Genomic DNA, 13,522 nt, shown 5'->3' with positions numbered 1-13,522 from the left:
AAAAAAAAAAAAAAAAAAAAAAAAAAAAAAACGTTAAAAAAAAAAAAAAAATCGTGGCACTGAAGTCCCCGGGGACACTGGCGTCAACGACTCCAAAAATGTACTAACTCTAAGTGTTTCTTATTACTGTCTGTCGAAAAGAGCAAGGACGTCCTCATTCTGATTCCTTCTAAGGCAGACGCAGGGAAAAGATGCTCAGTGACACGTCACTACAAGTAGAATCTTCTCTAACTGCGCAGATTCCACACCATCAAAACTGCCGGAAGAGGCGGCGTGGCCCAGGGACACGGAGCGTCAGTCCCACAGGCTTTGGTCAGAAAACCAGCCTGCGTGTGATAACGGTCTGAAAATTTCTCAGTAGTACCAAGCGCGCCATCTCATTGGTACCCAGTAACGGAAAGTCACAATGACAAGTTTTATTTAGCGGGGCGAACTGGAAAGGGCTTAAAGAATATTCTAGTTGAGGCCACAGAGAGAAATCAATTCCCTAGAGAAGCCGGGATACGAGTAAGTCACCAGACACAAGTCGGCACGGACGCCCGAGGGCAGACCTGCTGTAACTCACCCGCACACAGGAGGACCGTGATGCTGGAGTCCCGGGCCTGCTTGGCATTCCCTGCCCCCAGAGCGTTGCCCACTCGGACGCTGGCCGCCACGCCGAAGCCAAGGGGCACCTGAGAATAAACACCCACCTATCATTAGAGGTCAGAGGGTGTGAAAGAATACTAGTGCCCCGGGGTCCAACCACATGGGAACCCTCGACAGACACAGTGATCTGTGTTCTAGAACTGGTTCTATGACATCTGAGCTGTGTGACCACAGTCTACTCGCTTGGTCTTGCAGACACCTAATCTCTTCATTCCTGAACAGGGAGGGTAATGGCTGCCCTGACTGCCACCTGTATCAGATATGTCAGGGCGGAATCTCTTAATGAAGTGGGACTTTAGGGCACAGCACCTTCTTTACGGGCCAGACACACCCCATCAAGACTTAATTCAATCTAGCCACATTGTATGAGATAAGATGAACGGTGTTATACATGTATCAACAATTTCGAAAAATTAAATGAACTGCGTGAAAAAGCACTTAGCTCGAAGCCTGGCATACTGTAAGAACATAAACACGGATGAAGCCTGACTCCATGTGTTCAACATTCCACATTTCTAATTATCTAGGACATTGAAATGTGTCCCTTCAAAATATCTAAATCTTATTTTTCATCATACATTTTGGAAATCTGAAGCTATAAACTTCCTTGCCCTTTAAAAAAATATTTTTTTTAGTGTTTATCTTTGAGAGAGAGCAAGTGAACACGAGTGGGGGAGGGGCGGTGAGAGAGGGAGACACAGAATCCGAAGCAGGCTCCAGGCTCTGAGCTGGCAGTCAGCACAGAGCCCGACGTGGGCCTCGAACCCACAAACCGTGAAATCAGGACCTGAGCCGAAGTCGGACACTTAACTGACTGAGCCACCCAGGCACCCCTTCCTTGCTCTTTTAAAAAATTTTGTTTTACTGTTTATCTTTGAGAGAGAGAGTATGAACGGGGGAGGGGCGGCGATAAAGGAAGACACAGAATCCGAAGCAGGCTCCAGGCTCTGAGCTGTCAGCACAGAGCCCAACGCTGGGCTCTAACCCACAGACTGCAAGTTCATGACCTGAGCTAAAGTCAGACGCCTAACCGACTGAGCCCCCCAGGAGCCCCTAAACTTCCTTGCTGTTAAACAGACCATTATTCAATCTCAAGGTCACTCTTTTGACCTCCTATTATCATCCTGTAACAAACATGGTGTTGCTTTGGGGAGCTGTTCGGGTAACATGGGTTATATAGAAAACTCTGGTTTTAGCGGTCATGTTTGCTGACAATTTATCATCAGCTTTAACTTCTACTAGAAACAGCCTCCTCCCAACAACCTCTAACTTACTATTGCTTTAACAACTAGCCTGAGTTGGTAAAAATATATATTCGATTAAGACCTTGAAGAACAATGGACTATATAAAACATTATAAAACTTAAATGTCCACAGTATCCCTGATTGTCTTCTGGTTCAAGAATAACGATCAGCTCACAGGCTTAACTCTCTTCCCTCCCAAATACCATTAAAATATCAGTAAAGGAAAAAAAATAAAAATAAAAAAATAAAATAAAATAAAATAAAATATCAGTAAAGGCGCTTGGCAAAAAAGAGGTTCATTCGCACATCACGGAGAATAAGAGAGCAGACTGGCTTCTGGAAGAGGGAAAGTGATGTCATCATCTGGGGAAGAACCACAGGAAACCACAGTCCCGAACACAAGCAGGCAGAGGCCGCATCTTGCCAGCTGTTCCCGGTGTAGCGTCCGGAGGCTGGAAGCTTCAGGTCCATCCGCGAGGCGGTGGTGGGCGGTACTTGGGGGGGGGTGGTACTGGGGGGCGGTACTCGGGGAGATTCACAACATACAGCGCAGCCAGACCCAATCCCCCACCCCTCGCTCTCGGACTCTGCACACACAGAAAGACTAGGCCATAGGTAGAAAAGCAAAATGGGAGAGCTCCCTGTGTGGTGTGAACACCTCAGAACCAGGGCCCTCTTGTACTGTCTTCGGGACAGGTGGGACCTGGGGGGGGGCAGGGAGGGCCAGACTGCCGGCTCCCTGCTCCCCACCCACAAACCCTAAAATGAAGCTGTCACTGGACAGATACACCTTCGGACCTGGCTCCCTACTGGTCCTTCCCATTCGGGGGAGAGGTCTGTAGGAGAACCATCCTCACATTAACAAGATCAGAAAAGCCATGCCCGCCATTTACTTTACAAATCAACCTATTCACTCTTTTGTAAGTACAGAGGGACTAATAAAGATCACCAGAGCTTTGAGGAAAACCAAAGAACATCTCCCCAAAAGAGACCAACTGACCTCAGAGGAAACAAATGAGGTGATTCAGAGAACAGAAGACAATGTCTGAAGGTTCAACTTAGTATCCAAAGATATTTAAAAGGTAATGTGGCAGAAAAAAAAAAATAACAGTTCCCATAAAGAAGGGACTGTTGGAGAAGAAGAAGGGGTTTTTGGAAAGTAAAAGAAAAAAACAATTAACAAGAAGGAAAGATTTTCTTTTAGAGACAGAGCATGCAAATACGGGAGAGGGGCAGAGAGAATCTTAAGCAGGCTCCACGTTCAGCACGGAGCCCAACACAGGGCTCGATCCCACAACCCCGAGATCATGACCTGAGCCGAAATCAAGAGTCGGATGCTCAATCGACTGAGCCACCCAGGCACCCCAAGTTTTTTTTTTTAATCGATGAAAGAAAACCAAGTTCAATATTGGAGGTCAACCTCCACCCAATAGGCCATTAAAAAGAGAGAACAGAAACAAGGTACAGAAAAGGGAAAAAGAATAACAGCTTTTTTTTTAATGTTATTTATTTATGTATTTATTTATTTCTAGGAGAGAGAGAGACAGCATGAGCAGGGGAGGGTCAGAGAGAGAGGGAGACACAGACTCAGAAACAGGCTCCAGGCTCCGAGCTGGCTGTCAGCACAGAGCCCGACGCGGGGCTCGAACCCACGAACCGCGAGATCATGACCTAAGTGAAAGTCGGACGCTTAAGCGACTAAGCCACCCAGGCGCCCCCAAATCCGAGAAGTTTTAAAGCTGTTATTCTTGGGGCGCCTGGGTGGCTTAGTCGCTTAAGCGTCCGACTTTCGCTTAGGTCATGATCTCGCGGTTCGTGGGTTCGAGCCCCGCGTCGGGCTCTGTGCTGACTGCCAGCTCGGAGCCTGGAGCCTGTTTCTGAGTCTGTGTCTCCCTCTCTCTCTGACCCTCCCCTGCTCATGCTGTCTCTCTCTCTCCTAGAAATAAATAAAAATATTTAAAAAAAAAAAAAAAAACTTCTCGGATTTGAGGAAAACAAAAGCCCTCGCTCTGAAAGGGCATAAGCCAAGTGCTAATATGCACGGAAAGTAAAGAAGTACCTTCAGAGCAATCCACACTTGAGAAACTTCACAACTACACAAAGAAATAAACGCTACAACTTTCGAAAAGAAAAACCACGTGTCACAAAGGAACAAGACCCAGATCAAGATCAAACTTCACATTAGTAACTCAATGCCAGATGATCACAGAGCAATGCTCTAAAAATTCTGAGGGAAGACTTTTGAAACTAGAATCCTACACTCAAATTACTGAACAGGTGCATGGGAAAAATAAAGGCTCTTTCAAATGTGCATGGCTCACAGCTTACCTTCCAGATAATCTTCGGGAAAAGTTCTTTGACCATTTATTCCGAATGGTTTTTAAAGGAATGCAATAAAGTGAAAAATGAGATCAAACAAACCATAGACTTCGTTCACAAAACCCATGTAAGAGCGTGAATGTAACTGGTAAATGCCAGGTGTCCCGACTGCTTCACCAACCAGCTGTTTCCCCCACCTTTCTCCCTCTCCTCAGGCCTCCCCCTTCCCTGAGACACAATATTAAAATCAGACCAAGTAATAACCCTACGACGGCCTCTAGCCTCTAAGTGTTGAAGGGAAAGGAAGAGTCGCACATCTCTCACCTGAAATTAAGCTAGAAACAATTAAGCGTAGTAAGGAAGGCTGAAAGCTTGGCCTCTTGCACCAGCTGGCCAGTTGTGAAGGCAAAGGAAAAGTTCTCGAAGGAAAGGAAAAGTGGTAGTCCAGTGAAGCCTTATTGCTGATGTGGAGAAAGGATTAGTGGTCTGGACCGAAGGGCAAACCAGCCCCAACGTTCCCTGAAGCCAAAGGCTAATCCAGAGCCAAGACCCTAATGCTCTTCAGTTCTGCGAAGGCTGAAAGGTGAGGACGCTGCAGAAGGAAAGTCTGAAGCTGGTGTGTGTGTGCGTGCGTGTGTGCTCGCACGCACGCAGGAGGTTTAAGGAGAGAAGCCGTCTCTATAACATAAACGTGCAAGGTGAAATGTCAAGTGCTCATGCACAAGCTGAGGCAGGATACCCAGAAGATGGAGCTAAGCTAACTCCTGAAGATGGCCACACTCAACGAAACAGCCTTCCGTTGGGCACAGACGCCATCTAGGGTTCTCAGAGCCAGAGAGGAGCAGCCAACGCCTGGCTTCTAAGCTTCTTCAGGGGACAGGCTGACTCTCCTGTTAGGGGCTAATGCAGCAGGTGACTTGAAATTGAAGCCAATGTTCATTCACCATTCTGAAAGTCCTAGGGCCTCAAAAAATTCTGCTAAATCTACTCTGCCTGCGCTCCACTAACAGAAAGAAGCCTGGATGACAGCACCTCTGTTTACAACACGGTTTACTCAATATTTAAAGCCCACTGTTGAGACTGCTCAGAAAAACATTCTCTTCAAAAGTATCACTCACTGCTCATGGACAATGCAGCTGGTCACCCAAGAGCTCTAACAGAGATGTACAGGAGATTGATCTTGTTTTTGCGCCTGCCAACGCAGCACCCATTTTGCAGGCCATGGACCAAGGAATAATTTTAACTTTCAAGTCTTACTATTTAAGAAATACATGTCGGGGCGCCTGGATGGCTCAGTCAGTTAAGCGTCCAACTTCGGCTCAGGTCATTATCTCGTGGTTCATGGGTTCGAGCCCCGCGTCGGGATCTGTGCTGACAGCTAGCTCAGAACTTCGTGCCTGTTTCAGATTCTGTGTCTCCCTCTCTCTCTGATCCTCCCCTGCTCATGCTGCTTCTCTCAGAAATAAAACATTAAAAATTTTTAAGAGATGCATGTCGTTAAGGCTACAGCTGCCATAGACGGTGATTCCTCTGATGGATGTGGGCAAAGTAAATTGAAAACCTTCTGGAAAGGATTCAACATTCTAGATGCCATCAAGAACATTCATCATGCATGGGAAGAGATCAAAATTTCAACACGAATGGGAGTCCGGAAGAAGCAGATTCCAACCTTCATGCAGGACTGAGGGGTTCGAGGCCTCAGTGGAGGAAGTAACTACAGACTTGGTGGAAACAGAAAGAGAACTGGAATTAGAAGTGGAGCCTGAACACGTGACTGAATGGCTGGAACCTCACGATAAACCTTGAGTGGACGAGGAGTTGCTTCTTGTGGACGCGCAAAGGCAGTGGTTCCGAGAGGAGATCTAGTCCTGGTGAAGATGCCGAAGACTGTCAAAATGACAACACAGGACTTAAGAGTATTACATGAACTCAGTTGATAAAGCAGCAGCAGGGTTTGCGAGGACTGACTGCAATTTCCAAAGAAGTTCTGCTGCAGGTAAAATGCCATCAATCAGCATCACATGCTACCGAGAAATCATTCATGAAAGGAGAGCCGATCAATGCGGCATATTTCACTGCTGTCTTATTTTTAAAAATTGTCACAGCCACACCCACCTTCAGCGACCACCACCCTGATCAGTCAGCGGTCAACATCAAGGGAAGACCTTCCCCCAAGATTACAACTTGCTGAAAGCTCAGATGATGGTTAGTATTCTTGAGTAATGACGTATTTTTAACTAGGACATGTACACCTTTTAGACATATGCTATTGCACTTAATAAACTGCAGCGTAGCGTAAGGAGAACTTTCTTAATGTACTGTGAAATCAAAAAACTTCATTTCATTGGCTTTATTGCAATATTCACTTTATGGCAGTGGTCTGGAACTGAATCTGTAATACATCTGAGGTATGCCTCTATGTCTTTTTGGGAGTGGCTTATTTCAAGTAGCAATTGACCCACGGTTCATCCATTTTTTAGCCTGTGTCATAATCTCCTTCCTTTTTAAGGCTGATTAATACTGTACTGTATGTACATATCACACTCTTCTTATCCATTCATCTGTCGATGGACATGTGAGTGGCTCCCACCTTTTAGCTACTGTGCGTAACGCTGCCGTGAACGTGGGTGTGCAGGTATCTCTTGGAGATCTTACTTTCGGTTTTTAGGTCTACCCCAAAGTGACGCTGCCTGATCACATGACACTTTTATTTTTAATTTTTTGAAGAACCACCACACTTTCTTTCCAGTGGCTGCACCATATTACATTCCCACCAATACTTGTTATTTTCTGTGTGTTTGGGTTTTCTGAATAGTACAAGATGTATATAAGATGGTATCTCAATGTAGTTGTTTTGGTAATTATTTCCGAATGATCAGTGAAGCTGAGTATCTTTTCACGTGCTTATTGTCCATCTGTATATCTTCCTTGGGGGGAAAAATCTGTTCAAGTCCTTGGCCCATTTTTTAATCCAGTTGTTTGGTTTTTTGTTTTTCTTTTTGTTTTTGTTTTGCTACTAAATGTTAGTAGTTCTCTCTATATTTTGGATACTACTCCCCTATCCCACAGGATTTGCAGGTATTTTCTCCCATTCTGTGGGCTGCCTTTTTACTCTGTGGGTATGGCCTTTGGATACAACTAATTTTTCATTCATCAAGTCCAGCTTGTCTATTTTTTTCTTTCGTTGCCTGTGCCTTTGGGGTCACATGCAAGAAATCATTGCCAAATCCAATGTCACGAAGCTTTCGCCTTCTGTCTTCTAAAGGTTTTATTGTTTAGGGCTTACGTTTAGGTCTTTGATGCACTTTGAGTTAATTTCTGTATATGGCGTGAGTTAAGAGGGCACCTTCATTCTTTTGCATGTGAGTGTCCAGTCTTCCTGGGGTCCGTTCCTGAAAAGACTGTCCTGTCCCCAGTGAATGGTCTCTGCATCTTTGTTGAAGATCATTTGATTGTATATATACAGGTTGATCTTCAAGTTCATTATCTGACTTTCCAGCTTTACCTAATCTGATCCTACCGAGTATTACATTTGTTTGACTATAATTTGTAACTGAAAAAAATCTCACCTGGTTCCTTTCCAAACATTGTTCTTTCGGTTGTAGCTCCTTCTTTTATGTTTCATGACTTTAACCAAAAATACTTTCCTGTTCCTCCATTATTATACCATCATCTCAAGTTCTGAACTCCGATTTTCCTGTTGGCTGTACCTGTTCAAGCTCTTGCCCACAGATTATTTCCTTGTATTTTATAATTTTTATTGTAAGCTCACCCCTGTGGGGACTTGTTTTTTTACACATGAATAATGAAGAATCATCTCCTTACTGGCTCTAACAGAGGGAAGCCCGAGACAAAAATCAGAAAGTGAAACCGTGGTTGCCGAAGGCTGAGGGAGGAGGGGGCGACTGTTTGATGGGTAGAGTTTCAGTCTTACAGGGTGAAAAGTTTCTGGGGATTAGCTGCATGATGATTTTCTAAGTTTATGTATTTTGAGATAGAAGTCACGAGTAGGGGAGAGGCAGAGAGAGAGAGGAGAGAGGGAGAATCCCAAGCAGGCTCCGCACCATCAGCGCAAACCCTGACACAGGGCTCGAACTCCCGAACCGTGAGATCGTGGCCTGAGCCCAAGTCGGCGCTAACCAACGGAGCCGCCCTGGCACCTGCGCAGCAATGGTAACGCTACTGTGTGGCATAGTTAAAAGTGGTTAAGATGGTAACTTTCATGTGATGCGGTTTTTACCACCACTAAAAAGGAAAAGAAAACAAAAGGAAGCCCATGACAGAGCAGGTAGAAACACAGAAGGTCTGAAGGTGACAGATTTAGAAGACAGGTACTGCCCACCACGTACCACACAAGCTCTGGTGTCCCCGTTTCAAAACAGAGGCAAAACCAAAACCCTCCCTTGATGGTCTGGTTTCCCGCCATCAACTACCAAACCTCCAGACAGGTTTGGTCAGCAGCCTCTGCTCCTTCACCAACCTTGAAAGCGTTGGAATAATGACTCTTGTATGCAAGGCCTCTAATGACCCAAAACCCAGGGGACTCTTTCCAACTTCACCCTAGGCTACCTCCTACTGGTCCTGCGTACAACTGCCATTCCTTCTGTGACTCCTCCGTCATAGCTCGATTCCTCTACAACGTGTTGTCTTGATTTCCTTCACTCCACACTGCCCTGTCTTCCCTTTTCGCTGAGCCGTCCGCCTCCTGATTCCTACACCTTGGGGCTTGCTCCTGAACACTCTTCCCTTTTCTGCCTAAGCGACTTCATCAATCCTCACTAAAAAGCCTTTTTCTTTTCATGTCTAAGATTTAAAAGAAAAACGGAAACAAAACCTCCACAATCCCATTGCCGTGATGGCCTCTCTTGGTCTTTTTCTTTTTTTTAATGTTTTATTTATTTCTGAGAGAGAGAGAAAGAGACAGAGAGAGAGAGAGAGAGTGAGCAGGGGAGGGTCAGGGAGAGAAGGAAATACAGAATTGGAAACAGGCTCCAGGCTCTGAGCTGTCAGCACAGAGCCCGATGTGGGGCTCGAACCCATGAACCGTGTGATCATTACCTGAGCCAAAGTTGGACGCTTAACCGACTGAGCCATCCAGGCGCCCTGGCCTCTCTCGGTCTTTAAAAAAAATAAGAATCAGGGCGCCTGGATGGCTCAGTCAATTAAGCGTCTGACTCTTGATTTCAGCTCAAGTCATGACTGCAGCATTTGTGGATCAAGCCCCGGACTGGGCTCTGCGCAGACAGCATGGAGTCGGGTTGGGACTCTCCCTCTCTCTCTCCTTCTCCCTCTTTCTCTCTCCCTCAAGTCTCTGCCCCTCCCAGCTCATGCTTTTCCTCTCTCAAAATAAGTAAACATTTAAAAATTAAAAAATAATAAGCTTCTGCACAGCAAAGGAAACAACCCACAAAACTAATAGGCAACCGACGGGATGGGAAAAGATAGTTGCAAATGACATATCAGATAAAGGGTTAATATCCAAAATCTATAAGGAACTCACCAAACTCCACACCTGAAAAACAAACAACCCAGTGAAGAAATGGGCAGAAGATATGAACAGACACTTCTCCAAAGAGGACAGCCAGATGGCCAACAGACACATGAAACGGTGCTCAGCATCCCTCCTCATCAGGGAAATACAAATCAAAACCACACTGAGATACAACCTCACGCGGGTCAGAGTGGCTAAAATGAGCAAATCAGAGGACTCTAGATGCTGGCGAGGATGTGGAGAAACGGGCACCCTCCTACACTGTTGGTGGGAATGTAGCAGTGTGGACGTTCCTCAAAAAATTAACAATAGAACTCCCATGTGACCCAGCAATAGCACTGCTAGGAATTTACCCAAGGGATACCGGAGTGCTGATGCATAGGGCACATGGACCCCAATGTTCATAGCAGCACTCTCAACAACAGCCAAAACACGGAAAGAGCCTAAGTGTCCATCAACGGACGAATGGATCAAGAAGATGTGGTTTATCTATACCATGGAATACTAGACGGCAATGAGAAACAATGAAATCTGGCCATTTGTAGCCACACGGATGGACCTTGAGGGTGTTATGCTGAGCGAAATAAGTCAGGCGGAGAAGGACAAATATCACATGTTTGCACGTATAGGAGTATTAGGAGGAACTTAACTGAGGACCGTGGGGGAGAAGAAGGGGGGAAATGGTGGGGGAGAGGGAAGGAGGCAACCCATGAGAGACTGTTGAATGCTGAGAACAAACTGAGGACTGATGAGTGCGGGGGGGAGGGGGGAGATGGGCATGGAGGAGGGCACTTGTGGGAATGAGCACTGGGTGTTATATGGAAACCAATCTGACAATAAACTAGTTGTAAAACAAATAAATTTAAAAAATTAAAATTAAAAAATAATAAAAAATAAGAATCAACTGAAACAAAGGGAGTATTTGTACAGGTTTGGAATATTCAAGTCAAGAGGTAAAGGCATTGTCCTCACGGGGTTATTCGAGCTAGAAACTCTGGGGTCGTTTGTGATTCTTCCGAATTCGTGGCCTCGCGCCTCATACCCAAACCCCGGTCACGTCCCGTCCACTCCGCCTCCCACACAACTAACTCACCCACTTGTCTCCCCGTTCCCCTAGGTGCTCACCGCGGGGATCCTAACAGCCTCCTTCGGACCCCTCCCCCTCCCCAGACAGCCGTCCTCCCCTAAGCCCGCTTCTACCCGTCACTCCCTTCTTTCCTCACCAGCCCCGTCAGCCAGGTTCCTGTCTGGGGCCCCGAACGTGCGAAGTGCTGTCTTCCATCCCAGAGTCTTCGCTCAGGCTCTGTCGCCAGCTCTCACCCCGGGCCCCCTGGGCTGGCTCCCCTCCCCTTCAATTCTCAGCCAAACGAGCAGCTCAGGAGGACTGCTTCTGACGGCCCTGCCTAAACAGGGGGCCAGCTCTACCTTTACGCACCTCAGACTTTTCTTGCGTCTTCTACGGTACGCGTCACCCGTATTTGTAATGTTCCCGTTTACCTGCTTCCTTGTCTGTGTCTGTGTCCTCACCAGGCCACAAGCCACCAGAGGGCAGGGAATATCCCCATCTCGCTCAAAATCACATCCTAGTGCCACCAACTCCCTATTTGTTGAATAAACATGCCGGGCATCGTGCTAAGTGCTTTGACACATTATCATATTGTGTCTTCACTCGGCGTAGGTATTTGTTTCCCCATTTTGTATGTGAGAAAACAGAGGCTCAGAAAGGTTAAGTAAGGAGCCCACAGTCGCACAGCTGGGGAGCAGCATGGCAAGACTCAAACCCAGCGTCTGGCTCCAAACTCCATGCTCCCTCCCGTATGCTGTGCTCTGGCTGAAGGAACGCAATGCCAACAATCTGGCAGAGTTTGTGCAGAGAAGGGGTTAGGGCTCACCCCAAAGGTTCTTACCATGTAGGCTACAGAGGCCAGTTCGTAAATGATGGCCTGGGCCCCAAGCTCTGTCACGCTAATCAGTCCTGAAATGTTGGACAGACACACACAAAACACATGTCAGAAAGTAGATCAGAGCAAACACTTTCCTTGTGAAACGAGGGCTTGTCTTAACTTAGAGGGAGCCAGGATCGCTCCCAGAAGCAAAAGCCAGCAGCAGAATTCATGATCTGTGCCGAGGACGACCCCAGGGTCCACTCCCAGGAACCTTCCAAGAACTAGGGCAGCTGACATGGTAAGGTTCCGTCTCCAAGTCCCTGTCCACCAGGGAACAAAACGTCAGGTTTAAAGGAGAAAACGGGGCTCCTAGAGTTGCAGGTCATTCCTCGGGCAGACACAGGGTCACAATGGGGGGGAGGGGAGCTCTGATGTGGGGGGACTACTGGGTACTCAAGTGTCCCCAGGGACTTTAACATCCATCATCACCATCCCCTATTACGTCCTGTTACTCTCCTGGCAGTAAGACGGCTATGGCGAACACCTAGGACCAAAATGATCAAAGATCACGTCTAAAACAGAGCACATCAGGCACTCTGTACACGTGACCTAAAAACTTGCACGATGCACAGCAGAAGTCAGCTGAAGCAGGTCAGAGCGGCACGAGACCCAGATCTGGGTTTCAGTTCTCCCCCTCCGGGACCCTGGCACACTGCTTACGCCTGACTTCCGTCTCTGAGCGGAAAGTGAAGGGCAGGGAGGCAGAGCTAAAGCCCCACTGAACGCGGCTACGAGAGCTCGGCGGAATGGGCAGGGAGGAGAAGTAAGACCCGTGTCTCCTGAAAAGCTCTGGCGACGAGACTCGCCAGGCTGTTCTGGGACTTCCGCCGGCCTATCGACCAACCTGCAAGGAAGGTTCCGATCTCAAAGGTCCACCACTCGATGCACACCATGAACATACTGGGGACAGCCAGCTGGATGTAGGAGCGCCACTCCTGGAAACAGTCCCTCGTCCACCCTAGAGAACAGGGGAGAGAGAAAACAGCTTTTACTTCTCAACGGTCTCTGACGCCAACAATTCTACCTCACATGGCTGCCTCCTCCAAAGGGCCAGAGGCTGGGAGGAACCAGAGTTCTCCAGAAAAAGAATGTATTTTAAAGATGTCACACAAGGGGCGCCAGGGTGGCTTAGTCGGTTAAGCGTCTGACCTTTGCTTAGGTCATGATCTCGTGGTTCATGGGTTAGAACCCCGCGTCGGGCTCTGTGCTGACTGCCAGCTCAGAGCCTGGAGCCTATTTCAGAGTCTGTGACTCCCTCTCTCTCTGACCCTCGCCTGTTCACGCTGTCTCTCTCTCTCTCCTAGAAATAAAATAAAAAATATTGGGGAAAAAAAAAAAGGAAAGAAAGAAAGAAAACAGGGGTGCCTGGGCGGCTCAGTAAGTTAAACCGACCAACTTCAGCTCAGGTCACGATCTCGTGGTTGGTGAGTTCGAGCCCCACATCAGGCTCTGTACTGACAGCTCGGAAGCTGGAGCCTGCTTCGGATTCTGTGTCTCCCTCCCCCTCCTCCCTGCTCACGCTCTTGTCTCTCTGTCTCTTGAAAATAAATAAACATTAAGAAAAAAATTAGAAAACAAAATAAATCTATTTAACTAAATTTACAAATGCATGTTGAACTATTAAAGGGAATTTGGCTAGGGGCACCTGGGTGGCTTAGTTGGTTAAGCGTCCGACTTTCGCTTAGGTCATGATCTCGCGGTTCGTGGGGTCGAGCCCCACGTCGGGCTCTGTGCTGACTGCCAGCTCAGAGCCTGGAGCCTGTTTCAGTCTGTGACTCCCTCTCTCTCTGACCCTCCCCTGCTCACGCTGTCTCTCTCTCTCTCTCCTAGAAATAAACAAAACATTAAAAAAAAAAGAAAAAGGGAATTTGGC

The 13,522-nt window shown here is 47.1% G+C and overlaps 1 protein-coding gene across 1 annotated transcript in view; it reads right to left on the bottom strand.

The window, feature by feature from the left end:
- The window catches only part of LOC120228765 (multidrug and toxin extrusion protein 2-like), a 41,871-nt gene that overhangs the window by 12,558 nt on the left and 15,791 nt on the right, over positions 1 to 13,522 (bottom strand). Inside the window, exons 9-11 of the mRNA XM_039227358.1 lie at positions 12,494 to 12,607; positions 11,611 to 11,678; positions 566 to 674 (exon numbers count right to left, since the gene is read on the bottom strand). Of these exons, the coding sequence (XP_039083289.1) occupies positions 566 to 674; positions 11,611 to 11,678; positions 12,494 to 12,607 (291 nt within the window). The remainder of the gene's footprint in view (positions 1 to 565; positions 675 to 11,610; positions 11,679 to 12,493; positions 12,608 to 13,522) is intronic.

This window comes from Hyaena hyaena, unplaced genomic scaffold (genome assembly GCF_003009895.1).
Source record: "Hyaena hyaena isolate Hyena2069 unplaced genomic scaffold, ASM300989v1 scaffold_27, whole genome shotgun sequence".
Taxonomy (NCBI): domain Eukaryota; kingdom Metazoa; phylum Chordata; class Mammalia; order Carnivora; family Hyaenidae; genus Hyaena; species Hyaena hyaena.
The sequence above is the reverse complement of the archived record's forward strand: the minus strand, read 5'-3'. Positions and strand labels throughout refer to the sequence as shown.